The sequence below is a fragment of the Brienomyrus brachyistius genome, chromosome 8, assembly GCF_023856365.1.
Source record: "Brienomyrus brachyistius isolate T26 chromosome 8, BBRACH_0.4, whole genome shotgun sequence".
NCBI lineage: Eukaryota > Metazoa > Chordata > Actinopteri > Osteoglossiformes > Mormyridae > Brienomyrus > Brienomyrus brachyistius.
The window spans coordinates 13587913-13601602 of NC_064540.1; the positions used below are offsets into that span (position 1 = coordinate 13587913).

The following is a 13690-nucleotide window of genomic DNA, read 5'->3' on the forward strand; positions in this document are numbered from 1 at the left end:
TAATCTCTCCAACGTGTCCAGGGTCTCTTCTCAGTTGGACATGCCTGATACCGGTGGAGGTATCCAGAAGGCATCCTAGATGCCCGATCACCTTAACTGACTCCTCGCAATGTAGAGGAGCAGCGACTCTACTTCGAGCTCCTCCTGAATGTCAGAGCTCCTCACCATATATCTAAGGTTGAGCCCAAACACCCTGTGAAGGAAACTCATTTCTGCTGCTTATATCCACAATCTCATACTTTCAGTCACTACCCAAAGCTTATGACAATAGGTGAGGTGGGAGCATATGTCGACTGGTAAATCGAAAGCTTTGCCTTCTGGCTCAGCTCTCTCTTCACTACGACAGAACGAGACAGTGTCTACATTATTGCCAACGTTACAACGAACAGCCTTTCAATCTCCCGCTCCCTACTTCCCTCACTAGTGAACAAGATCACAAGATACTTACCGTCCTCCATTTGTAGCAGTAACTCATCCCCCACCACCCTTTTCCAGTTGAGAACCATAGCCTAAGACTTGGAGATGTTGATCATTATCCCAGCTGCCTCACACTCAGCTGCAGACTGCCCCAATTCATGCTGCAGGTCACAGCTTGATGACACCAAAAGGACCACAGGATGTGCAAAAAGTTGGGTCTACCAGGTCTCTCCGGTGTCTTCTCAACCATCAGATCCAACTTACCACCAAGTGGTGATATATTGACACTCAGCTTCTCTCTTCATCTGAGTATCCAAAACATGTGGATGCAGATCCAATGATACGATTAGAAAATCTATCAAACTGTGGCCTAGAGTGCTCTGGTGTAAGGTGAACTTATGAACACCCTTATGCTTGAATATGGTGTCCATTATGGACAAACTGTGGTCAGCACAGAAATCCAATAACAGAGCTCTGCTTATGTTCAGATCAGGCAGGTTGTTCCTCCCAGTCATACCCTTCCAGGTTTCACTGTCACTACCCACATAAGCATTGCAGTCCCCCAACAGAACAATTGGCGTAACCATCCAAGGTCTCCAAGAAGACTGTTGTGAGGCTCAGAGGATGACACTAAAGCAGATCGGCTTCGGGTTACCAAATTTATTACTGGACAGCACAAAACACTCAGGGGGTTCATTGATCACATAGGCAGGTAAGTGGATGGGAAATTGGCGAAGTAACCGGGGTCAGTAATCAGAGCGAGGGTCGAGTGATTGGGTTTGATTCCAGGGGGGTTGAGGCAAGAGTCGAGGTCGGTGTTCCAGGCAAGGGTCAGGCGATCGGTGTCAGTACTGAGAGGGACGGGCAGAGCCGATACACAGGGAAATGGACACAGGGAATATTACTCAAACTCAGGGTACACCATGACAATCTCGCGTAGATCAGCAAGCTGAGTTATCAGAAACAGAGTATAGATCAAGAGAAAACGTGAAACAGCTGGGAGAGGTGCGTCTTAAACCAGAGCAACGAGCAAGACCAGAAAAATGGACGATAGGGCTTGTCACCTCAGGGAGGCCTTATCAGGTGGAATCCTTAGGGTGACATCAAGTCAAAGGAAGGCGGCCCTCTCTTTCTCCAGGGGTAAACTCAAAGGTACTGGGTCCAAACTGGGGGGCTATAAGTAGTCCCACACCTGCCTGGTGCCTCTCACCAAGGGCAACTCCAGAGTGGAATGGAATATAGCTTCAGTACAGGAGTTTGGTTTCAGAACCCGTGCTGCATGTTAAGGCGTGTTTGACTATATCTAGTCAGTATCTCTCTACCTCCCGTACCAGCTCAGGCTTCTTTCCCACCAGAAAAGTGACATTTCATGTGCCTATAGCCAGATTTGGTCACAAACGAGTAGTCTGTTGAAGCCCCTGCCTTTGACTTCCACCCAATCTTCACTGCATCTGGCTCCCACAGTGCCCCCTGCAGGTGGTGGACCCACAGGAGGGTGAACCCCTGTAACGCTGTTGGGTTTTGTCCAGCCAAGCCCTATGGGTAGAGGGCCAGCCACCAGGCACTCATCCACGAGTTCCCTGTACAGCCCTGTGGGTGACCCCTCAATAAATTTCATCCGGGTGGGGGTGTCCGCTCGGTAAATTTTACTGATTGGAGGGAATGTCTGCTCGGCAAATTTCACCAATCGGAGGGGGTGTCTGCTCGGTAAATTTTGATGATTGAGGGGGATGAAATAGATAGTGATAGTAAATGAAGTAATATCCTCAATAACAAGACTCACCACTGACTTACAGTAGCCTGCATTGTAAAACAACCCAGAGTGGATGAGAGACTGAGCACTAGCATCACTGAACTTGCATAAGGATCTGGGATAGCAATGGTGAGGTGACACTGTTTCAGGGGATCTAAGCCTGAAACCTTCTTATGTTCCATTGGCATGTTTGTGTTATTGGATATGTTGAAAAAAGTTCGAAACATGTAATATACAGTATAGCACAGTTAAGATTACAGATTGTAAAAGTGGACTATATGGAATCCATATTTCAGTCCCAATGTGTACCATGCAAACTGAAGGAGAGCATTCAGACTGGATCTATACTAATAAAATATATAAGGCAACTCTGTTATTTTATTTCGTGCTGTATTACAAAATATTACAAATGTCAACAACAGCAACAATAATAATTGTATATATAACTGAGTATAGTCAGTATTAGCTGTTGGCTTGTTTTTAGTGAGGATAGTTTGACTAATTTAAATGCATAAATCGTCCCTCCTGGAGCCGATACCTTATCGTGGTGGAGGGGTTTGTGTGTTCCAGTGATCCCAGGAGCTAAGTTTCTGGGGCTTTATGCCTCTGTCAGGGTCACCCAAGGCAAACAGGTCCTGGGTGAGGAACCAGATGAAGTACGGCTCATTAGACCCCTTATGATGAGTAATAACATAGATTCACGTTCTCCCTCGCCCCGATGCGGGTCACGGCACTTAGAGATAGGGCTGCCCCCGGAGCCAGGTCTGGGGGTGGGGCTCAGTGGCAGGCATCTGGTGACCAGGTCTGCACCCATCGGACCTGGCCGGCCTCAGCCCAAAGAAGGAACAAGGGTCCCCCCTCCTATGGGCTCACCACCAGTAGGAGGGGCCAAGGCGTTCAGGCGCAGTGTGAGTTGGGCAGTGACCGAAGGTGGGGACCTTGGTGGTCCGATCCTCGGCTGCAGAAGCTAGCTCTGGGGACATGGAATGTCACCTCTCTGATGGGGAAGGAGCCTGGGCTGGTGCGCAAGGTTGTGAGGTTCCGACTAGGTATAGTTGGGATTTTTTTGTTATTGGACTTCTGTGCTCGCCACAGATTGTCCATAATGAACACCATGTTCAAACATAAGGGTGTTGGTGTTGGTAACCCTAGGCCGCAGTTCAGTGATCAACTTTGTAGGGTCACTCAAGGCAAACAGGTCCTGGGTGAAAAACCAGAAGAAATGCAGCTCATTCTCTTATTAGATCCCCAGGGCATTGAGGGTGTCTGGTTTGGTGACCTCAGGATTAGGTTTCTGCTTTTTGCAGATGACGTGGTTCTGTTGGCTTCATTGGATCATGACCTTCGGCTCTCACTGGAACAGTTCACAGTTTTCATTTTCATGAAAATCAGCACCTCCAAATCCGAGACCATGGTCCTCAGCCGGAAAAGGGTGGAGTGCTCTCTCCGGGTCGGGGAGGGGGTCTATCTCCAGGTGAAGGAGTTTAAGTATTGCGGGGTCTTGTTCACAAGTGAGAGAAGGATGGAGTGGGAGATCAACAGGAGGATCGGTGCGGCATCAGCAGTGATGCGGGCGCTGCATCGGTCTGCCATGGTAAAGAAGGAGCTGAGCCAAAAGGCAAAGCTCTCGATTTACCAGTCGATCTACGTTCCTACCCTCACCTATGGCCATGAGCTATGGGTGGTGACTGAAAGAACGAGATCGCGAGTACAAGTGGCTGAAATGGGTTTGTTCGCAGGGTGGCTGGGCTCTCCCTTAGAGACAGGGTGAGGGGCTCGGTCATTCAGGAGGGACTCAGAGTAGAGTCATTGCTCCTCCGCATCGAGAGGAGCCTGATGAGGAGGCTCGGGCATCTGGTCAGGATGCCTCCAGGACGCCTCCCTGGTGAGGTGTTCTGGGCATGTCCCACTTAGGAGGAGGCCCCGGGGAAGATGCAAGACACGCTGGAGAGACTATGCCTCTCGGCTGGCCTGGGAACGCCTCGGGATTCCCACGGAGGTGCTGGATGAAGTGGCCGGGGACAGGGAATTCTGGGATTCCCTGCTTAGACTGCTGCGTCCACGACCCAACCCGGAAAAGCGGTGGAAGATGGATGGATGCATAAATTGTCTAAATACAAACATGAGATGTGGCTGCTGTCACAGGAAGCATGAGTCACACAGAAGGACCAAATATGAGAAAAAAATTACAGTTTTCTTTTTGCCTCGCGCTCAAAATCCAGTGGTTGCCATACTCCCATTTACTTCTTTGACATACAATGGAAAAGCAAGCATACAAACCTTTTCCATAATTCCATAATTTTTGTTGATTTACGGCAAAATGATGCCCTCCTGTAAGAGTAGTTTTCTGGCAAACTTACTTGTGAAGAAACACAGTGCACAGTGCTATTCCATTCTACAGGTACAAGGGCTAACTTTCCCTGGCAAACAACCGTCTGTTTCTCTTAATTGCAAACATAATGTGGGCTATTAAAGCAAAGACTGCCTCACTAAGGAAACTCTGCCAAATCAATACTTTGTGGATGATAACCTTGCTCAGTCTCTTTTTTTTCCAGCTGGCCTTTTTCTAATTATTGGACAGAAAGATATATTATGTATCCAGGACAAATAAAGCAATAGGCAGAGCTGTGAGTGGTCAGTGTTACAAAAAGCCCTCCCACAGGCCCGGATCAACTAAACAATCCCATCTGGACCACAGAATGAGTATTGTTGCTGTTTTTCTGTTCGTTTTTTCAATCTTGACTTCAGTCTTGATCTTGTTTTTCCCTTCAACATAATCATCTCAGCAGAAGTACTGGAAGCAAATGTTGATATCCAGTAACTAGAGAGCAAGAATATTAAACTTGTATTTAAAATAAAGTACTTTAATTGGAGTTTGGAAATAAAAATACCAACTATTCAACATACATAATAAATACATACATAAATAACCTTTTTTTGAGTTAAAATGTCAAATGTACCAGTGAGTTTAGGTAAAGCCTCTTTGGCACTGCACAATACCAGTTCACCTAGTGTAGTAAAAATGCTATCCTGCTAAAGTAAACTACAGTTACCTTTTTTTGTCCTGTGGGGAAATGGCTGTGTGGTCTCCTAAGAGCCAAATAAATGAATACATCTGGCCAACGTCCGTATACATCAATTTTTCTGCATATCAACTGAATTTGCAAAATATGTGCAGGGCAAACCCACATTTGTGTGAAAGTGCATGAAAAACAATTGACTATCACAATGTGACAGGAAGTCTCTGCAAAATAAACTGCTGCATACTATTTTATATAGAATATGCTTTAAAAAGAATGTGCGGCATACTGACATGCATTAAGAAAGCACTCACAATAAGCATAGGATGAGGAAATTAGGTCACTATCACATACCTTTGGGCAGACATAGAGGCAACAGCTCCTGAAACATGCAAATGATGTGCATTGTCCCAGAAATCTGTCGTTCTGCTTGAGCAATATGTCACTTTCAATATTATCATACGATCTAGTATGATCTAGGCATGGTGGGGCAGTTCGGTTTCCCCCCACAGTCCAAAAAACATGCTAGGGCTGATTGGAGCTGCTAAATTGTGCGTGTGAGTGACTGGTGTGTGAGTCACTCACAGAGTACCCCAACCTGTGCCTTATGATGGATATGATGGACTGGCACCTGCCCAGTGTGTATCCCAGCCCTGTGCCCTGTGATGGACTGGCATTCCATCCAGGGTGTAACCCAGCCTGTGCCGTGTGATGGACTGGTATTCCATCCAGGGTGTATCCCAGCCTGTGCCCTGTGATGGACTGGCATTCCATCCAGGGTGTACCCCAGCCTGTGCCCTGTGATGGACTGGCATTCCATCGAGGGTGTATCCCAGCCCTGGACTGGCACCTCCAGGTCCCCCATGATAAAATTTAGCAGTGGGGGGGTGGGGGGATTCTCCAGGATAAAGTTTGCCGAGTTAGGGGGGACGAAATGAATGAGAAAATATGGGACAAGTAACTAAATTTCCCCGGGGACTGAGACAAAAACAGTGGGACTGTGCCCCCCTCATGACACACACAAACACACACACACACACACACACACACACAGATGCACATACACATACTGTAGGGTCTAAAACCATATATGGTCGCATGCACTTAAAAATGCTTTATGAGACATGAATGTAGTTTCCCTATAGGGGGAGCTAAAGGAGAACAAGAGAATACAGTGAAATTAACGTTATAGCAAAGTCGTATGAAATGTGCAATTGGTACCATATCTGTCAAATTCTTAATTTTGTATTTAAATGTAATGTACAAATATCCTAAATGTAATCGTTTGGTCGTTTACGAAAGCACTTAAAATATAATGCCAGAAACAATTAGCTATGAACACAGTGTGGTGTACAATCTCTCAATTATTTACAAGGAATTCAGTGTTAGGCAATACATTTCAATGCTAATTGTTTAAAAAATATATTTAACACTTTTAGAGTGTTCTTTGATTCTACGTTCGTTGATTGTATTATGTTTAGTTATTGATTTTTACATAAGTCTAATTTGACGCTTATCTCAAGAAAAGCGGCCTACTTGCACCCCCTGGCGGCCGAACGGTAGACCTATTTCACAGTACTGTATTTGTACTGTGTATTACCGCTAATTACTACTTAATAAAATTACTGCTTTTATTAAAGCTTAACAGCTGTGTAATATATTATAAAATGGTACTAATAATAATTGCAGTGTTCACTTACTAATATCTGCTTAAATAAGACAAAAGAATTTTTGCGAGTCATAGTATTTTGTCAGCATTTTCACCACAGCAGAACAACAGTAGTAATACTTTATATTTTAGGTAATTGTCAATAGACAGATTACTAGAATAATTTTAATTATCATCCAGTATTATTTAACTGGGTCTGCGTGCATCCTACAACCCGGAAGTACATATCCCTCCATGTGCTTAGTCGTAGGTGCAGAATAATACCATACATCAGCTGGATTGCAGTGTAAAACGACTTAAATTTTAAGGTAGGGACATATTGGCCATATTAATAATAACTAATCTCTTTTATGAGTCGATATGAGTTACACATTTCCCGGGCTCTGGGCGCCTTACATTTCCTGGTTTCGGTGTTTTATCATAGCATACGCTTAGCTGTGAAGTCTAATGCAGTTGTTATTTAGACATGGAAAAGCGGTTTCAGCGAAATGCTAACAAAGCATTTGCCAGTTTTAGCATAAATGTACGTGGTTTACTAGCAAGTTGTTTAATTGATATAAAGCTAACAAAATGTACCCTTATTTGAACGCTCCGACATTTCCTAAAACGGCAATAACAAATAGGTGTTTATTTGAAAGACTTGAATATGACCCTGTTCTATCCCTTGCTAGAAATCAGTTTGGTTTATGGGGAGTAGATGTTGTTAAACCCTAACTGTGAATAGTTTTCAGCAATGTCAGAAGATCAAGATCAGCACGAGGACGGAAAGGACAACCAGAGCGACGCAGTTAGTGTCATTCTTGGGGCGACAGTGCCGACAGGGTTTGAATATACGGCTGCAGAAGAAGTGAAGGAGAAAACGGGTGCAGATGTTAAAATAAGCAAGGATCGTGGTAGAATATACTTCAGAATAACTACGCAACACCTTCACTTGGTGAGAACCTACTCTGAACTTCGAGCAATGCAGTCACACAAACTATTTCCGTCTTTTATTGATAAATTCTCTGTCCTTTTATTGCACTTTAGCAATACCTACATCTTTTGCATATCTGTATTATTAGTTTTTTTGTAATATTGCAGTTACAATCTAGCATTTCGCCCTAATCCCATCACAGGAGATTTAAGTCATCCCTCTCTCCATATGAGTCATAAATTGAACTTGGTCCAACTCTGGGGGGGGGGGGGGGGGGGGTGTAAGAGATTGGGAGACCCACCCTGTTTACCGTATAGTTACCTTTTTAGGTGTGTTTTGACTAACGTTTCCTCTTACGAAATAAAGCTCTGGTTTAAAGCAGAGAAATTTCACTCGGTGAAAGTCGTGGCATGAATTTTAACTGGAGATCGACCAGAAATGAATGTGTAGGTTTCAAACCAAGTACAGGATAGAACAAGTTGTTGGAGAACAGCCCACTTTTCTTGTATGTAAATTTATTTACGATCTGTCAGGTACCAGAAGCAGATTATGTTTTGCTTGTTATGTTGTCTGAATCTAATAATGTAGCTATTAAAAGGAAGAAAAAAAATAAAAGGAAGAAATATAAAAGGAAGAAATATAAAATAAAAAAACAACTAATTTTCACATTACTGTGTTTGGAATTCAGAGCAGGAATATGCTATGCTGGTAACTTCTGCTAACTGCTTAATCCTGGTCATAGTCATGGAAGGTCTGGGTCCATCATTGGAATGGGACTGACACTAATGATGTCTTCTGAATAGTCTCAGTGATTTTCCACAATTATTCAATGCCTCATGAATCACTATCATGATGAATAAACTACCTTGTTAATAGTATACTAAGGTGCTTTGTTCACTGGCTTAGAAATCTGTTAGCCAAAACCTGTTAGACTTATACCTGTTCAAGGATTTTTGGAGTAGCTTTAGTACAAGGGTCTGTACAGGAACTTAGCTGAGGATCTCTGGCAATCCACTGCACTTACCAATGCAGTTCCTTTTGAGTTTGAGGTTTGTATGCATTATTTTATGCAACTTAACGACTGCTGCTGTAACTATGTGTGTTTTTCTGTAGGTGCACAAGTTGAGGTCCGTTGACAACTTATTTGTTGTAGTAGCAGAATTTGTGGACTATGGGTTTAAAGAGACAAAGGTAAGTGCGAGTAATTGAACCTCCTTCAGCAATAAAGCTGCTGATAATTTACAATTGTTTTCTTTTTTCCAAGTTATTATATATAAAAATTATTTGTTTAATTATAACAGAAAGATTGCTATAAATATCTGTCACAGCTCTGACTAGGTGATGTAAGTTACCTTTATACACCGGCTTTCCCAGTAGGGCTGCACGATATATCGTTACAGCATCGTCATCACAATCATGTGGAATAATCATATCGCATTTGTCAGCACTGCCTTGTGTCTTTTGATACAACTTGAGGCGACCAACTTGTCGGTAGATGATAAGTTCTGTTTGGCTTTAGTTTATTTTACGTAATTTCATCTCCTTCTTTGTTTTATAAATTTTGCAATATCACTTGTGGAAGTTTCACCTATCACAAGACTTTATCATTATGTGACATTTCCCAGACAGAACAGAGCATGAAGCAGTTATGCTCTCTGGATGACTTGCCAGTTCGTCACAGGTGTCACATACACACTGAATCATATTCTCTGGGCAGTTTATAGACACCAGTGAGCATAACTGGGGTGTGATCTGAGCCCCCAACACTGGAGGTGTGAGGCACTGGTGTCACTCCTTAAGCCAGTGTGCCTGCCTAAGAAACTACTCTATATGCCACAGTATGTCATACAACCATCATCATGTAGCTTGTGATTTTAAATTTACATTGATATTTATTGTTGGGGAAAGCGCCCGGCGTTATTTATAGTCAGTGGGAGGCGCAAGAGAGGGAAGCGAGAATCTTATCTAAGTAGGCAGCTGTTAACCACATACTTAGGGTACAATGGCTAAAAGTATGTGGCTAGAAGATAAGAAATAACGTATATATGTATTTACATTCATTGCTGATCATACAGAAATAACAAGATGATTAACAACTGTTTCTTCAACCTAACATTTATATTTATTGTTTTTAGTTTTTATGCACCAGTCTGATTTTTTTAAATGTATGTGACTGTAATGTGTGGTTTATACGGCTTTTATTATCGTCTATTTTCATTTTTTATTAATTTTTGTTAGTTAATAGATCAGTCCAATAGAATTATCATAGCTGCATTTGTTAAGCATACACCAAACATATGACAGTGGACACCATGATCTGATCTGGACAGTGCTCTTACTATGCTATACTCTTATGTTGCCCTTTGTAATCCTTTCGAATCGCAAAAGGAGAGTACAGTCACTGGGATATTTCTTTTTCCTGTGATAATCTAATTTAACTGGAAGTAGGTTTGTAGTAGGTTGCTGTTTTTTCTGAACAATATTGCTTTTTATAATACAAAAAAATGACAGACAATATGAGAGTTTTAGTCAATACACTCGGTGTAATGGCATTTTGTGGTATTCAAATCAGAGAATGTGCTAATCCATATATTGTTGATTCAACACGTAATTAATTATTTCATACCAGACTATGCGATGGGTTAATGTATAATTCTTTTGGTGAAACACAGGAGGAGACATTGAACGATTTCCAGAAGCTAGCCTCTAAACTACCATGGACAGATCCACTGGAAGTATGGAAAATAAACAATTCCTTAAAGAAGAAGAAATGGAGACGAAAAGGAACACACCTCTCCAAGGCATATACCAGCAGTCAAGCTGGGGAAGAGGGTGACTTCGGTGAGTTGACCATGAATGCTGAGAAACTGAAGCTGGAGTCTGAAATACCTGGAGGAGGGCTGGAGGAAAACGGATCCCCAGTACAGTCTGACAGCTTGGCCAATCAGGGGAAGGATTCAGAAGAGGCGGCAGTTGAGAGTTCAACGGAAGTGCTCAAGTTTCGAGTGACGTGCAACAGAGCTGGCGAGAAGCACAACTTCACCTCCAATGAGGCTGCCAGGGACTTTGGAGGTGCTGTCCAAGATTTCTTTCAGTGGAAACCAGATATGACCAGGTTTGACATCGAGGTAATGGCAGTCACTCTTCAGGGAGTCGCTTTCCCACGGTCATGGATATGTTGAGTCTTGCCCAATATTGCAGTGGTTATTAGTCACCAGCATTGTGTCTGTTCAGGTCCTCCTGAATATTCACAACAGCGAGGTCGTGGTTGGCATCGCACTAACTGAGGAGAGCCTTCATCGGAGGAATATCACTCATTTCGGGCCTACAACCTTGCGTTCCACGCTAGCCTATGGCATGCTGAGGTCAACCGTAAAGCTTTTCTGCTTTCTCCCAATCAGAACTCCCACATTGTTTCAAGATATAATGTAAACTGCTAACTTTTGAAGGCGTTTCGCCCTGTAGATCTTAAGAAAAGACACTAACGCTTATAGAATCAGGAGCAGGTATGGTGTAAGAGCTGCAAAAAACACAGTGTGCAGTGTGTAAAGATATTTTGGATTCTTTTTATTATAGACTTTGCAAACCGCAAATATCTGATGTTATAATCGACCCAATGTGTGGAACAGGAGCTATACCTCTTGAGGTATGTGGGTCACAGACATTTTCCTCTAGTAATGTTGTTCAGTAGCATAGCACACTGAAATTGCATATGGACTGTGTATAATAACCAGTACAGTTCAGAAGACCCCCCCTGTAGCATTATATTCTTTGAAAGGAGTGTATCTTTTTCATTTTTAAATTGAGGTTAATGCTGAGGTGTATTAATCCCTCAGGGGGCCATTGAGTGGAGGAACTCCTACTACTTAGCAGGAGACAACAATGACCAGGCGGTGAAACGTACACTGAACAACATTAATCACATCCACAGGAAGAGGCAGGAAAATGGCGGGTGAGGCTGACGCTCTCCAGCTGGTCAGATAAACCCAACAGAGTGTTTTGCCATTGACATTTTACTTTTAACTAAATTGTGCACTGGTGTCTTCTTATATTTGAGTGCAGTGCACCGTGGGGTCTGCCTGTGGACACCCTGCAGTGGGACTTGTGTCACCTACCCTTGAGAACAGCATCGGTGGACATAATCGTCACGGATATGCCCTTTGGGAAGAGGTGAGTTACACAGCTTCCAAGAAACATGGCTGTGAGTGGTGATTAACTGTCCCAAACAGCAAAATAATACTGAATACATTTCCAGCACGTTAACACTATGAAGTGCAAAATATCAAACTAATGACATAACTCTAAAGTCACCAAGGAAAGGAAAGTCATTTAACAATTTAACAAAACACAATTGAAAAGTCTCAGATGTTTGGGGGATGGTGGTATTAATTCAGTAGCAATAATATGCTCCATATTATTCTGAACAATTTGTATAAAAAGCAGCCCTCGGAATTCTTAAATTCACAGATACAACTTAGAATAGCTGTGAATTAAAAAAACGGACATTTTCTTATTTCAGTTGAAGAATGTAATGATATAAATGATATTTTGTGTGATTTCTGGAATCCACACATCTACAAAGAATGGGATCAAGGAAGAAAAACTGGGATTTGTATCCATCCTGTTTGAGGGAAATGGCCCGAGTTTGCCGACCAGCAACGGGGAAGGCGGTGATTCTGACTCAGGATAAAAAGTGCTTCACCAAGGTAGAGCACGTTGTCTGTGTCCTACGTCTCTATGGAGCAGCTTAACATTCACATAATGCAGAGATTTGGCAGCAAAACTTGCTAATCCTCTTAACTAGCTGACGGAATCTCAGCTTATTATCCCTTACTTGACCTGAGGTGTAGGCTGAGTATTACAAGAATGGAGCCTTTGTGATTCCCGACAGGAAGCTGGAAGTCTCTTCCTGAACTCGGTGGCTTACTTTAGATAGTATCTAATTGGATGAATGATTCAGGATTTGCCTTGTAACTCTGTAGGTTTGTACACGTGTAAATGAATAATTAAATTTTCATACTGGGAAGGGAAAGTCTCCTGTGTGCTTACTCTCCCTGTACCTGAGAATGAATACTATATGCAAATTCATATAACAGAGTTAGTCACAGTTGACCATCGTGTTAAGGGAGAAGTATCTTTACCCAAATTTATTTCCTGGTTGAGGTGGTTTTGGTGGTGGAGCTTAATTTTATATCTCTATTTATCCGAACAAAGCAACATTTGTAATTAACGGAAGGCAAATTACCTGTTCTTCATCTTGTGTTTCTTTCAAGAACGATGGTACTAGGTTTGTACTTGTAATATTATTTAGTCTCTCTAAGTAAAAATTTGTAAAAAAAAATTCGTTTCAGGCTTTGTCAAGGATGGGGGGACTTTGGCGTAAGTCTCACACAGTATGGGTGAACATTGGAGGGCTCCATGCTGGCGTGTTTCTCCTCAAACGGATAGCATCGGTTTTTGGGGAGACTTCTGAAGACCTTGGTGAGAGGGCAGATCCAGGAGGAAGCGCCGCAAGAGCTCAGAAGGAAAATGAAGGGGACTGACACACTGTTTGGCATTCTTTCTGTGCTCTGGGTTAGTGTGTGCACAGGTGAATACAAAGACAGGGCAGTTAACACCTTAAAGAGATTATTTACATTTGGTTTAAAAATGTTAAAAAAATAAATTCTTCCATAAAATTAATTTGTGCCAAGTCTTTTATTTTATCTTTGTTTCTTAATGTCTACTTGTGAGAAACACGCATGAAAATATTAAGCATTACAATAAAGTCTAGGTTTATTGCTTAATAGTTTAATATTCTTATATTCTATAAAATACATTATTATACACACGTAATTTAATACACGTTTTCCTCGACGATTTCAACGTTGTTTATATGTCAGGAAGTCACCCAGTGAAATATAATTCTTGAACCAGCC

The 13690-nt window shown here is 42.4% G+C and overlaps 1 protein-coding gene across 2 annotated transcripts; it reads left to right on the forward strand.

Annotated features, from left to right (window-relative positions):
- Positions 1-7043: 7043 nt before the first annotated feature.
- Positions 7044-13454, forward strand: thumpd3 (THUMP domain containing 3). Of its 2 annotated transcripts, none has more exons than XM_049021614.1 (10): positions 7044-7167; positions 7584-7793; positions 8886-8963; positions 10445-10900; positions 11007-11137; positions 11349-11418; positions 11609-11724; positions 11835-11942; positions 12355-12478; positions 13124-13454. In XM_049021614.1, exons 2-10 carry the CDS (start codon positions 7593-7595, stop codon positions 13313-13315), a joined length of 1476 nt encoding a protein of 491 aa, XP_048877571.1. In that variant the 5' UTR covers positions 7044-7167; positions 7584-7592; the 3' UTR covers positions 13316-13454. The 2 variants fall into 2 exon arrangements, with proteins under 2 accessions (XP_048877571.1, XP_048877570.1); XM_049021613.1 differs by having other exon boundaries at positions 7085-7167; positions 7591-7793.
- Positions 13455-13690: the final 236 nt, after the last annotated feature.